This window comes from Delphinapterus leucas, chromosome 8 (genome assembly GCF_059928025.1).
Source record: "Delphinapterus leucas isolate spDelLeu-1000000601 "Yukka" chromosome 8, BTC_Dleu_Yukka2, whole genome shotgun sequence".
In the NCBI taxonomy this organism is placed as follows: domain Eukaryota; kingdom Metazoa; phylum Chordata; class Mammalia; order Artiodactyla; family Monodontidae; genus Delphinapterus; species Delphinapterus leucas.
The window spans coordinates 58,821,852-58,835,405 of NC_143136.1; the positions used below are offsets into that span (position 1 = coordinate 58,821,852).

A 13,554-nucleotide genomic window follows, 5' to 3' on the forward strand; every position below is an offset into this window, starting at 1 on the left:
TTTATAGCTGTTAGCCATTGCCTTATGTGTTGAGGTGCTCCTTTTTTGGGTGCATATATATTTATAATTGTTATATCTTCTTCTTGGATTGATTCCTTGATTTTTATGTAATGTCCTTCCTTGTCTCTTGTAACATTCGTTATTTTAAAGTCTGTTTTATTTGATATGAGTATTGCTACTCCAGCTTTCTTTTGATTTCCATTATCATGGAATATCTTTTTCCATCCCCTCACTTTCATTGTGTATGTGTCCCTAGGTTTGAAGTGGGTCTCTTGTAGACAGCATATATATGGGTCTTGTTTTTGTATCCATTCAGCAAGCCTGCGTCTTTTGGTAGGAGCATTTAATCCATTCACGTTTAAGGCAATTATCGATATGTATGTTCCTGTTACCATTTTCTTAATTGTTTTGAGTTTGTTTTGTAGGTCCTTTTCTTCTCTTGTGTTTCCCACTTAGAGATGTTCCTTCAGCATTTGTTGTAGAGCTGGTTTGGTGGTGCTGAATTCTTTTAGCTTTTGCTTGTCTGTAAAGCTTTTGATTTCTCCATCGAATCTGAATGAGATCCTTGCCGGGTAGAGTAATCTTGGTTGTAGTTTCTTCTCTTTCATTACTTTAAATATGTCATGCCAGTCCCTTCTGGCTTGTAGAGTTTCTGCTGAGAAATCAGCTGTTAACCTTATGGGAGTTCCCTTGTATGTTATTTGTCATTTTTCCCTTGCTGCTTCAATAATTTTTCTTTGTCTTTAATGTTTGCTAATTTGATTACTATGTGTCTCGGTGTGTTTCTCCTTGGGTTTTTCCTGTATGGGACTCTCTGTGCTCCCTGGACTTGGGTGACTATTTCCTTTCCCATGTTAGGGAAGTTTTCATCTATAATCTATTCAGATATTTTCTCTGGTCCTTTCTCTCTCTCTTCTCCTTCTGGGACCCCTATAATGTGAATGTTGTTGTGTTTAATGTTGTCCCAGAGGTCTCTTAGGCTGTCTTCATTTCTTTTCATTCTTCTTTCTTTATTCTGTTCTGCAGTAGTGAATTCCACCATTCTGTCTTCCAGGCCACTTATCTGTTCTTCTGCTTCAGTTATTCTGCTATTGATTCCTTCTGGTGTATTTCTCATTTCAGTTATTGTATTGTTCATCTGTGTTTGTTTGTTCTTTAATTCTTCTAGGTCTTTGTTAAACATTTCTTGCATCTTCTCGATCTTTGCCTCCATTCTTTTTTCCGATGTCCTGTATCATCTTAACTATGATTATTCTGAATTCTTTTTCTGGAAGGTTGCCTATCTCCACTTCATTTAGCTGTTTTTCTGGGGTTTTATTTTTTTCCTTCATCTGGTACATAGCCTTCTGCCTTTTCATCTTGTCTATCTTTCTGTGAATGTGGTTTTTGTTCCATAGGCTGCAGGATTGTAGTTCTTCTTGTTGCTGCTGTCTGCCCTCTCATGGATGAGGCTATCTAAGAGGCTTGTGGAAGTTTCCTGATGGGAGGGACTGGTGGTGGGTAGAGCTGGGTGTTGCTCTGGTGGGCCGAGCTCAGTAAAACTTTAATATGCCTCTCTGCTGATGGGTGGGGCTGGGTTCCCTCCCTGTTGGTTGTTTGGCCTGAGGGGAGCCAACACTGGAGCCTACCCTGGCTCTTTGGTGGGGTAATGGCGGGCTCTGGGAGAGCTCGTGCCAAGGAGTACTTCCCAGAACTTCTGCTGCTAGTGTCCTTGTCCTCATGGTGAGACACAGCCACCCCCGCCTCTGCAGGAGACCCTCCAACACTAGCAGGTAGGTCTGGTTCAGTCTCCTGTGGGGTCACTGCTCTTTCCCCTGGGTCCTGATGTGGACACTACTTTGTGTGTGCCCTCCAAGAGTGGAGTCTCTTTTTCCCCCACTCCTGTCGAAGTCCTGCAATCAAATCCCACTAGCCTCAAAGTCTGATTCTCTGGGAGTTCCTCCTCCCGTTGCCGGACCCCCAGGTTGGGAAGCCTGAAGTGGGGCTCAGAACCTTCACTCCACTGGGTGGAGTATAAGTATTCTGTGGTATAAGTATTCTCCAATTTGTGAGTCACCCACCCAGCAGTTATGGGATTTGATTTTATTGTGCTTGCGCCCTTCCTACTGTCTCATTGCGGCTTCTCCTTTGTCTTTGGGTGTGGGGTGTCTTTTTTGGTGAGTTCCAGTGTCTTCCTGTCAATGATTGTTCAGCAGTTAGTTGTGATTCTGGTGCTCTTGCAAGAGGGAGTGAGAGCCCGTCCTTCTACTCCACCATCTTGAACCTGAAGCCTGGTCACTGTTGCTATATCATATAATTTAAGATTTTTTTTTTGCTCATTTATTTATTTACTATTAACTGTAGACTGTTTTGGATTTCACCAGTTTTCCTGCTAATGTCCTTTTTCTTTTCCTGTATAGACCTTTTAAAGGTCATGAAAAATTTCATTTACTTTTGAAAAGTTCTATTCAGGTATTTTGTATAATGTCTCTCAATTCCAGTTTGATGTTTCCTCATGCTGTGGACGTTTTCTTTATCCATTCCTCTGTCGATAGACATTAGGGCTGCTTCCACCTTTTGGTTACTGTGAATAATGCTGCAGTAAACATGAGTGTGCAAATATCACTTTGAGATCCTGCTTTTAATTATTTTGGGTAAATACCCTGAAGTGGAGTTGCTGGATCACATGGTAATTCTATTTTTAGTTTGTTGAGGAACCTTCATACTGTTTTCCATAGCAGCTGTACCATTTTACATTCCACCAACAGTGTACCAGAGTTCTAATTTCTCTACGTCTTGGCCAACGCTTGTTTTCTGTTTTCTTGATAGTGACTGTCTTAATGGGTGCGAGGTGATACCTCATTGTGGTTTTGATGTGCATTTTACTGATGATTGGTGATGTTGAGCATCTTTTCATATGTTTCTTGGCTATTTGTTTATCTTCTGTGGAGAAATGTCTATTGAGGTCCTTTGCTACTTTTTAATGTTACTTTTTAAAGTTACTTTTGTTGTTGTTAAGTTATACTAGTTCTCTATACATTCTGGATATTAACTCTTTATCAGACATGTGATCTGCAATTATTTTTTTCCCATTCTATAGGTTACCTTTCACTCTGTTGATTGTTTCTTTTGATGTGCAGTTTTTAAGTTTGAGGTAGTCTCATTTTTTTTCTAATTTTGCTTTTGTTGCGTGTCCTTTTGGTGTCATATCTCAGAAATAATTGCCAAATCCAGTGTTACAAAGTTTTTCCCCTACATTTCCTCTGTGACTTTTATAGTTTTAGGCTCTACCTTTAGGTCTGTAATCCATTTTGAGTTAATTTTTGTGTATGGTGTAAGGTAAGGGTCTTCATTCCTTTGCATGTGGCTATCCAGTTTTCTCAGTGTCATTTAGTGAAGAGACTGTCTTTTCCCCATTGTGTGGTCTTGATACTCTTGTCAAAGATTATCTGACTGTATATGGGAGGATTTATTTCTGGGCTCTCTATTCTGTTCCACTGGTATATGGGTCCATCTTTATGTCAGTTCCACACTATTTGGATTACTGTAGTTTTATAATATATTTTGGTATCAGAAATCATGCAATAGACTTTTGGGAAGAACACTGTGGAGGTGAAGTGCCTTTCTCATTGTGTCATATTGAGGGGCTACATGTGATAGCAACATGATTTGTCACTGGTGATGTTAACCTTGATCATTTGGTTAAGGTGGTGTCTGCCAGATTTCTCCACTGTAAAATTATCCTTTTTCTTTTTGATAGGCTGTTCCTTAGAAGCAAGTCACTAAGTCCAATCCATGCTCAAGGGGAGGGGAATTAAGCTCCACCTCCTGAAGGAATGAGTAGCAAAGAATTTGTGGACATTCGTTAAAATCACCACAGTAATTAATTAATATTATGGGGGAAAGGTATCTTGAGGCTATTTAAATATTCTGTTTCTTCTTAAAGTTTCCCCAGCTAAACTTTATCACTTCTTAGTGGATTTTGCCTGCAGCAATTATTAGTGTGGTGGTCTAATGGTGATATTCTACTTCCCTTATTCCTTTTACATTTATTATTTGGAATTCTTCTGTATGGAATGTTTTTTTTTTCCCCTACAATTAAGTTATTTATTCAGTCGTTTATATAGTTCTATTTAGACTCAGTGAAATTTTTTTTATTCTTTGGGTTTTAATCCAATATTATCAGTATTTATTTTATTGCTCAAATTGTTCAGATTTGGTCATTGGGAGCTCCTTTAAGTTGCGTTTTATGTCCTTTTTACATGCCTCCATCTTTTTTTTCTATTCTTTTTGTTTTTTCCTTTCTTTTTTTTTCCTGTCTTTTTTTTTTCTTTTCAAGCATTTCCTTACTCTCTGACACTGTAAGATATTTCAGGCTAATAGTGTGTTTTTCGTGTCCCAACCTTGTCTCCAGAGAGCCTTGGTTTCTTTTATCGAAGAATGGTATTTAGAAACTAAGATCTGGGCTCTAGATGTGATCCTACTGCTGGGGTGTTACTTCTTTTAAGCCCTCTCACCTGATAGAATTAGGAAAAATATGTGGTTATACTAACCCATGTATATACACATTGGTATTTATTCCTGTCTTTTTTGTTTTCTGTATCTAGCAGATAGATATTTTTTAACAGTTTAGTTATATCTAAATTCAAAACATTTCGAAAGAATATTCTACTTCTTTCCATGCTTTTGGTTGTGTGTTGTATGAATGGTTAATTCAGAATGCTGGGGGAGTTTGCATTGGTATCCTGACTTCCCTATACATATTGTAATTTTGCATAAGGTTTTAGATAAAACATATATTCAGTCAGATTTATTTATTACAGTAAAATATATAATTTCAAAAATAAAGTATTTAAGTCTTAAGTGGAGGGGGCATACATTAAGTCTAGCCACTCTTTTTTTTAATATCATTGCTGAAATAATATTTATGTAAACCTGTTCTTGCATAAGAGAGATCCCTACAATTTTGAATCTTATACTTTCAAGCTTCAATAATAACCTTATAAGGGATCTGAATGTGTGTGTGTGTGTGTAAAATTCTCATTTCACAAAAAGCCTTATGGGCTTTACCACTCCAATTTAAGCCAAAACTTTAAAATTCTTTGCTTTTGCAAGGCTTTTCTTTAATAGATTTGAATAGATCAAAATGTCTTAACTTGCCGCTAAAGGCTGTACTAATAATCCTTAGAAAATTTTCTTTTTCCTTCTTCCTTTTTACTTTTTTGTACGTACAAAGCTATTGGAAGGTACAGATTACTTGGACTTTATGAAATTTAAAATCATGTCCAAGATGAGGTGACCTGTGAAAATGGAGATGTCTTCCATGTTTAGTTTGACTGCATGTAAGCATTTTTTTAGCCTAAGAGATAATGGGACTTTCTTTTCTTTATTTTTACTGTGTAATATGTTTTAAGGGATAAACTTTTTTCTTTAGTATTAAACATATTTTTGTCCAGGAAGGCAGTCAAAAATGCAGTACTTAATAAAACCAATAAATTTGAAAATAACTCCATGAACTCCCTATGGACTTTTTTTTTTTTTTTGCGGTACTTGGGCCCCTCACCGTTGTGGCCTCTCCTGTTGCAGAGCACAGGCTCCAGACGCGCAGGCTCAGCGGCCATGGCTCACGGGCCCAGCTGCTCCGCGGCATGTGGGATCCTCCTGGACTGGGGCACGAACCCGTGTCCCCCGCATCGGCAGGCGGACTCCCAACCACTGCGCTACCAGGGAAGCCCCTGGACTTTTTATATTGCAATTACTGTGACTGTGGTAATAGCAACGAGCAGTTTTTTATCTACAGTATACAAAAATACAACTGCCCTTTTTTTGTCCCCCAAGAAAGGCACAAATGTCTTGTAAGTGGATTAATTAAGATATTTAAATTTTCCTTGAAGTATTTTTATTGTACCATTATTTTGTAATGTTTTTGTTGCAGGTATGCAATATTTTAGTTACATTTTATTTTTTAAAATTTTTATTTGTTGGCTGCACTGTGCAGCTTCTGGGATGTTAGTTCCCTGACCAGGGATTGAATCTGCGCCCTTGGCAGTGAGAGCACGGAATTGTAACCACTGGACCACAAAGGGAATTCCCTTTACTTACATTTTCGGTAAATAAGGACTTATGGATTGTTCTGGCAACCTAAGTATCACTTTTTATGTTTTATTTTTGTGTAGGGAGGGGAATAAGGTATGGAGCGTATTACTCTCCAGTTCATTTACTTCAGTACACTTTTGTAATTCTCCCTTTTGGGAGCAGTATCCTGAGGGGAAAACTGGTTGTGTTCTTGAGGTCCATCCTCCAAGTCTTCTCCTAATTCTTTGCTGGGTTCCCTGTACTCCAGCATCAGCTTACATGAGTAAACCTGTTCTTGCATAAGAGAGATCCCTGGATTCTTGGCCGCCTTACTTTGCCTAGAATGGGCAAATGTCCCATTTCTAGATTCTTAGCCCCTTCAAACAGATACTTTCTGTATTCTGCATTTAAATGGCTTTTCTAGTTTGGGGTGAGAGTTCTAGTCTGCTGTTAGCTTTTGCATCTCACCCAGAAGCAGAATTTCCTCCCCCCACCAGTTGACTTGTTAGAGAAATCTGGATGTTAGTCTTACAGAATTTTCCAAAGTCCAAATTTTCTTAATTGCATCTATGTGGTGTCATTTAATATGTTCTCCTGTCCTCTGTATTTTCTGTTAAGTGATAGTAATATCTAAAGGCTTGATCAGGTAAGTTTCAGATAATTTTTGATCATATAATTTTTTATGTCAGGAATACTTGAAAGATGGTGTACATAATTGTTAGGAGGTACTTTTTGGGGGGGAGACAGTTAATGATCATTGGTGATAATTACCCAATTCATTAGTTCCTTAGTGGTTGCAAAATGGTGGTATTCTAAGTTTTTTATTCTTTTTTCATTTATTGGCTGGAATATGTCTATAAAAGAATCTTTTCTTCATCAATTCTTTGTTACTCTAAAAGTGCAGTTTATATAGGAAAGACACAATGAATGTTTCACTCAATGGTTATCAGAAGAATCAATCACCTAGCATCATTAAAAGGTAGCCAGAGAGGGTTTTTTTTTAATTTTTTTTTTGATTTTGTCTTGTTGAGGATTATTAACAGCTCATGGATATGAAGTTATTTGATTTGTTATAGTTCATTGTAGCTATCCTTAAAGATGCTCAGATTGACCCATCTTTGGCCTGTGGGCCTATTCAGATTGGCTCCAGAGTGCTTTTGATAGGACTCTATGGCCTTCAGTAGGTTCCTTGTTTTCCCTTGGGAAAAAATTGTTTGAGATTCATCTTGTATACTTCTGGTCCCAGACCTGGAACTAGTAATTTCTCCAAGAAGTCCTCGTTATTTTTAATGGACATGGCATTTAAAGCTCATAATTTGAATGTGAGTTTTCTTTTTAAAAATTATCTGCCTTATTTTATATATTAATTTTAAAAATTGTATTAATCTTCAGTGTCTTTCTTGAAATAGATGGACTATAACTTGATAAATATACAGACTATTTTAAATTAAGTACTATGACATTTATCTTAACAGGATTGAAAAGAAAAGCTGTCTCTATAGGAGCTAGTAATTTCCTCTTAATTATCATTCCTAGAGTTCTGGGATTGTTACCAGGCTCTTAGAGGTTACCAATATAAATTCTACAACAGTCAGTATTATTCAGTGAGTTGTTAGCTGAGTTAAAATACTGGGACCTACACCAAATCTGGAAAGAGACCTGGTAGTGCATGCCTTTAAATTCTCAGCTGAGTCTGTTATAGGCAAGCATTTGAAAGCTACTGATTTGACCATTGGTACTCTAAGTAACCAGTAATGATTTAAGTGGCTGTTTTTGGAAACTTTTCTACTTTAATCCTAAATATTTAGTCTGAATGTGATATAAGAGCAATATCTTAAAGACCTATGGGCAGGTTCAAGTTAATATATCGTTGCCAAACCATCCTTCTCACCAGTAGTATTTAGGTAAGCCTTCCTTGTTGCCTTTTGTTCATTACTATTTTATTTTATTTTATTTTTAGAGGGTGTCTTAGAGATGGCTTTTTAAAAAAATTTTTATTTTTGGCTGCGTTGGGTCTTAGTTGTGGCGCACAGGCTCTTGTAGTGTGCGGGCTTCTCTCTAGTTGTGGCGTGTGGGTTTTCTCCTCTCTAGTTGTGGTGCACTGGCTCCGGGGTGTGTGGGCTCTGTAGTTGTGGTGCGCGGGTTCCAGAGCGGGTGGGCTCTATAGTTTGCTGCTTGGGGGTTCTAGTTGAGGCATGCGAGCTCAGTAGTTGTGGTGGCGTGATGCCTTAGTTGCCCCGTGGCATGTGGGATCTTAGTTCCCTGACCAGGGATTGAACCCACGTCCCCTGCACTGTAAGGTGGATTCTTTACCACTGGACCACCAGGGAAGTCCCTGTTCATTACTCTTTTAAAAGGGTCTCAGAGTTTAAAAAAAAAAAAAAAAGGACTGGTTCTCTGATTTAAAATTCAGTCAGATGAACTAACTGTAGCAAGTATAAACTTCTGATGAATATAGGGTTAGATCTCATCTGGGAGACATTTTTACCTTAAAAAGTGTTTGGAAAAGATAGAATAGTAATACGAGTTGGCATTCTCTGAGTGTGTATTATCTGATAAAAATCAGATAACAGAAAATTAGTGAACAGTTCTTTCATTTTTAATAGCTTTTTCTTGATTAAAGTTATACCTTGGAAAAAATTCACATTTTGACTTTCACAATCCACCATTCACAGTTCTAGATTACCAGTAATTCTTATGCACTAACAATTAGAAGGGAGTCTGAGCTCCAAACTCCCATTTCCTATTAGACAATTAGCCAATGCTTGTGAAGTAATTGACCTAACTAAATGCACACCTCTCTACATTTATGCCAGAGAAGATTATACTAGATACAGGTGAAATGATACTGGTGTTCCAGGTACTTTAGGAGTAAAATAGATTTTGTGGTGTGTTGTGAGACTAGTTATCATTTATAACAAAGATTCTTTGGGGAGATGCTTTTCACGTTCCAAATAGACTGAGAGAGGAGCATAACTTAATTGTAAATCATGAGCTGCATTGTTGTAAATTTCATTCGTTTCTGTTAGTAAAAATGTATTCCCCGCCCTACCCTCCACCCTGCATTCCCAGATTTGTTTTATAATCCTTATGGATTTTATTTGAGCATTGAAATTAGAGTGAGATAAATTTTTCTCAGTGTTAGCCTAAGAATTGATTGAAATCGTTTTTATTCATTTTAGGAAATCTACTTTCTTCAATGTATTAACCAATAGTCAAGCTTCAGCAGAAAACTTCCCATTCTGCACTATTGATCCTAATGAGAGCAGAGTACCTGTGCCAGATGAAAGGTTTGACTTTCTTTGCCAGTACCACAAACCAGCAAGGTAAGAAGAATCTTTATGCCATTGTTCATGTGGTTGGCCCTGTATAGATTGAGTAAATATATATAAGTGATATATTTAAAATTATGTAGAAGGGTTGTGTTGTTTATTTCAAAATTAATGTAGCATTATTGTTTTGGGTGATTATAAAAGTAACCTAGAACCTGGAGAAGGGTGAGGAAGGATACATCCATTGTTAACATTGAAGTTATTTTTTTCTGGGGAGTGTGAAGTAGAGGGCATAATTAGTCTGTATTATGTGATTCCATTCATGTAAAATGATACATGTATGTGTGTATTCATAGGAAAATGTATGAACTGAAGATCACAAACTAATTGATGGTTATCTCTGGGGAATGGAATTTTTAGGTCATTTTTTTCTTCATTTCTTGTAGTTCTCTCTGTTTGAAGTTTTTATAACAGCATGTATTATATCTTTAATTAGAAAAAGTAAGATAATACAGTTTTATTGTAGGAAGTTCAGACAATATGGAAATGTATAAAGAGAGGAGTAAAAATCACCTATACTTCTACCTTGATATAATAGATATAAATACTTTTGAGGTAGATCCTTCCATACTTTTGATATATTTTTACTTGGGGTATCGATAATATTTTTCTAGATTAAAAAGTACAGATTTAAATAATAATTTCTAATATAATGTTTAGTACTATGTTATATGAATGTACACAGATTATTTACCATTTCCCTATTATTGAGAATTTAGTTTGCTTTTAGTTTTTCACTATTTTGAATGTGGTGATAAATCCCAAATTTTTGTCTCCAGCCCTGAACTCTGTTGAACTCTAGATGTATATCTAACCGCCTGCTTGACACTGACACTTAGAAGGCTAAACAGGTGCCTCCGATTTTACATGTCCTAAATGGACTTCTTGATTTCACCCTGCCTGTGTCAAATTTGTTCTTCCTCAAGACGTTTATAATTCAATAAATAGTACTATTATTTCTTCAGTTGCTTACGTTAAAGCCCAAGATCTATCCTTGGTTCTTTTCTTTCCTCACCCCCACATCCAACCTATCAGCAATTCCTATGAGTTCTAACTACAGAATATATACCAAATTTATTTACTTCTCTTACTTTCATCCTCTAGTTTTAGCATCTATTGATTTTTTTTATGAATTAATTATTACTGTGATGATTGTCATATGATGATTTTGCAATTCCACCATTTCTTCTTCATTTATTAGTTGACATTCTGCTGTAAGAAGAGCTTTCTTGTTTTCATTTATTCATTCATATCAGTGTTACTCACTTGGTTATAATATGTCACAGTCATTGGATATAGCTCAAATTATATCCCTCAAATTGGCTCCTCAAGCTGACTTCTGAATCCTTTTTAAAAACTTTTTATTTTTAAATGATTTCAATTTTATATAAAAGCTGCAAAATTATATGTAGAATGTTTGTATGCCTTTCACTCAAATTTCTCTGAACCTTTGAAAATAACTTGCAGACATGATGCCACATTGCACTTTAATTCTTCAGTTTGTATTTGCTAAGTATAGACACTCGCCTACATAACCACAGTAAACCATCATGATCAGGACATTGACAATGATCTAATATTATCATCTAATTCACAGATTCCATTTTGTTTTCTCCAGTTGTCCCCATAATGTGCTTATTTGCTCATTCCCTTTATATGTTGCAAATTCCTTGAACCCACCAGGTTGTTGCCCAGTTTGGACACTCTCCTGGCTTGGGCCCTGCCTATTGCTGGGCTGCTGTCCTGCCCAGATGCCTTCCTTGTCCAGGCCACAGCTGCTGTTGTGCTGCCTTCTCTGCCCACTCTGACTCTCTCCTTGTGTGAGCCTTTGCCACTGAGGGGCTGTGTGGTCATGTGACATTGCTGAAATTCTCCAGAGACATGAAGAGAACAACAACAATAATAAAGCTCTTGGAGGGACTTCCTTGGTGGTGTAGTGGTTAAGACTCCGAGCTCCCAGTGCAGGGGACCTGGGTTTGCTCCCTGGTCAAGAAATTAGATCCCACATGCATGCCGCAACTAAGAGTTCGCATGCCACAATTAAGGAGCCCGCCTGTTGCAACTAAGGAGCCCGCCTACCACAACTAAGGGACACACGTGCCGCAACTAAGAAGCCCGTGAGCTGCAGCTAAGGAGCCCGCCTGCCACAGCTAAGACCCAATGCAACCAAATAAATAAATAAAGAAATGTCATGTTATTAAAAAAAAAATCAATAATAAAGCTCATGGACTTCAAATTTATTGAAATTTTAGGCAGTGAGGGAATTAATTTCTCAAAATTTCTTTTGCTTTACTGGTAAACGCTGATTAAACACCTTTATGGAAATACAAAAGTTGAATGGGAACCCATCTTCATTTTTTCCATAACTTAATTTTGTCCTCTTTGTGGTCAAGCAAATAAGGAAGAATTGATAGTAATTCATAGTTTTTCTTCTTGCAACCCCAAACTTATCTGTTATATTGCAAGTTTCCAGGTTTTTTGTTTGTTTTTTTGATGGAAGAAAAATCCTCCTCATCATTTTCATTTGTTTCTGTTGAAGAAAGACTTATAAATGTTTTTGGTATTCTGTGTTCATTATATCATAGTGATTAAAAAGATTTTTAACCTTATTTTAATCACAAGAAAGTTTCATAAGGTCTAAAAACATAAAGTAGTCTTAAAATCATTGGTACAGTATATAGAAAATCTTTGAATTAGGGCTCAAGTTTTTATTTTTTGAGATATGATATTAATGGTTTAAACCTTTATCCTGGCCTTATATCAAGAATCAGAATTAAGAAGCTCGTTTTCATTAGAAAACAGAATCTCAGAGCTATAGATTGTCCTGTGTGGTTTCCTTATAAAAGGAACGGAAGCCCAGAAAGGTGAAATGATTTGCTCAAGGTCATACAGATAGTTAACGTCAACCAGGGCTAAAACCCCAGGCTTCTTTCTTCAACTTCAGGGCCTTTCCTCTCATATCTATGCTACTGTACTTTATATTTATCATATGGGTGATATGTTTTAGTTGTTAGAAGTTATATTATTTAGATGAGTTTGGTTGCACCTAACATATGGACTTAAAAATTGATTTATTGAGTTAGTAACAGATAGCATGGTATTTTGTGTTGGTTTCAGCACCTCAGTTGTGTCATCAAGGACCTGGCTTTGTTCCCCTCTCCATTTTACTTACTTTATCAGCTTGATCATAAGATCGCCTTCCCCTTTGGTCATCTCAAATGACCAAATCATTTGGAACTCTCAAATCTTGGAACTGTATACTTTCTCATCCTTGTTCAGAGTGAAGGAAGAGGGGTTTGCTTCTAGAAGACCTGTCAGAGGACTGATGATCTTCTATTCAAGAATCCTCTTAACCCTCTCTGGCAAATCTCTCCTTAAGCCTTTCTAGGCAAATGGGACAAGGCAGAGGTCCTAGAATCATTAATTGTGCCTAGGGAATGAGATTAAGCTGCTTAGTATAGGCCCAAGCTACATGCCCCCTTCTAGAGTTAGGTGTAGAGCCAGCTTTTTCAAAGCTCCAGGCTACACTGGCGAGGTATGGCTAGCCAAATGACAGTCAATAGTCATCAAGAGAAGGGGCAAAGGATGCTGGAGAGGCAACCACAGTAGTCACCAAAAACTTAACCCCATCTTATGTATGTTTTCTGTGGATTTGCTGGTACCAGTTATGAAGTAATTTCTATTTGTATAAAAATTTTTTATAGAACAGTTATTTTAAAAAGACTCAGTTTCCATGCAGATAATAGGAAAGCATTTTGTGGAACTTTTTTTTTTTTTTGCGGTATGCGGGCCCCTCACCGCTGTGGCCCTCCCGCTGCGTAGCACAGGCTCCGGACGCGCAGGCTCAGCGGCCATGGCTCACGGGCCCAGCCGCTCCGCGGCACGTGGGATCCTCCCGGACCGGGGCACGAACCCATGTCCCCCACATCGGCAGGCAGACTGCCAACCACTGCACCACCAGGGAAGCCCTTGTGGAACTTTTATGTTGTATTTTATCATGTAATAAAATTGACATTCTGAAAAATGGATACTCTGAAAATTGACAAAGGATACATAAATGCATATACCGTACACCTTTGTCATATGACATTGAAAGTAGCTTTATTTACTCATATGCTTTAATCTCCATTTCTACATGATTGACTGGTTTTCTTGTTTTCTAATTTGT

General features: G+C 37.4%; 1 protein-coding gene across 5 annotated transcripts in view; it reads left to right on the forward strand.

Moving 5' to 3' along the window:
- The window catches only part of OLA1 (Obg like ATPase 1), a 181,680-nt gene that overhangs the window by 15,349 nt on the left and 152,777 nt on the right, over positions 1-13,554 (forward strand). For all 5 annotated transcript variants that reach the window (XR_016394132.1, XR_016394133.1, XM_089916657.1 and 2 more), the window contains exon 3: positions 9,237-9,380. Coding sequence is in view for 3 of the 5 variants with exons in the window: in XM_089916657.1 (XP_089772783.1) it covers positions 9,237-9,380 (144 nt within the window). In the remaining 2 variants the exon portion in view is untranslated. The remainder of the gene's footprint in view (positions 1-9,236; positions 9,381-13,554) is intronic.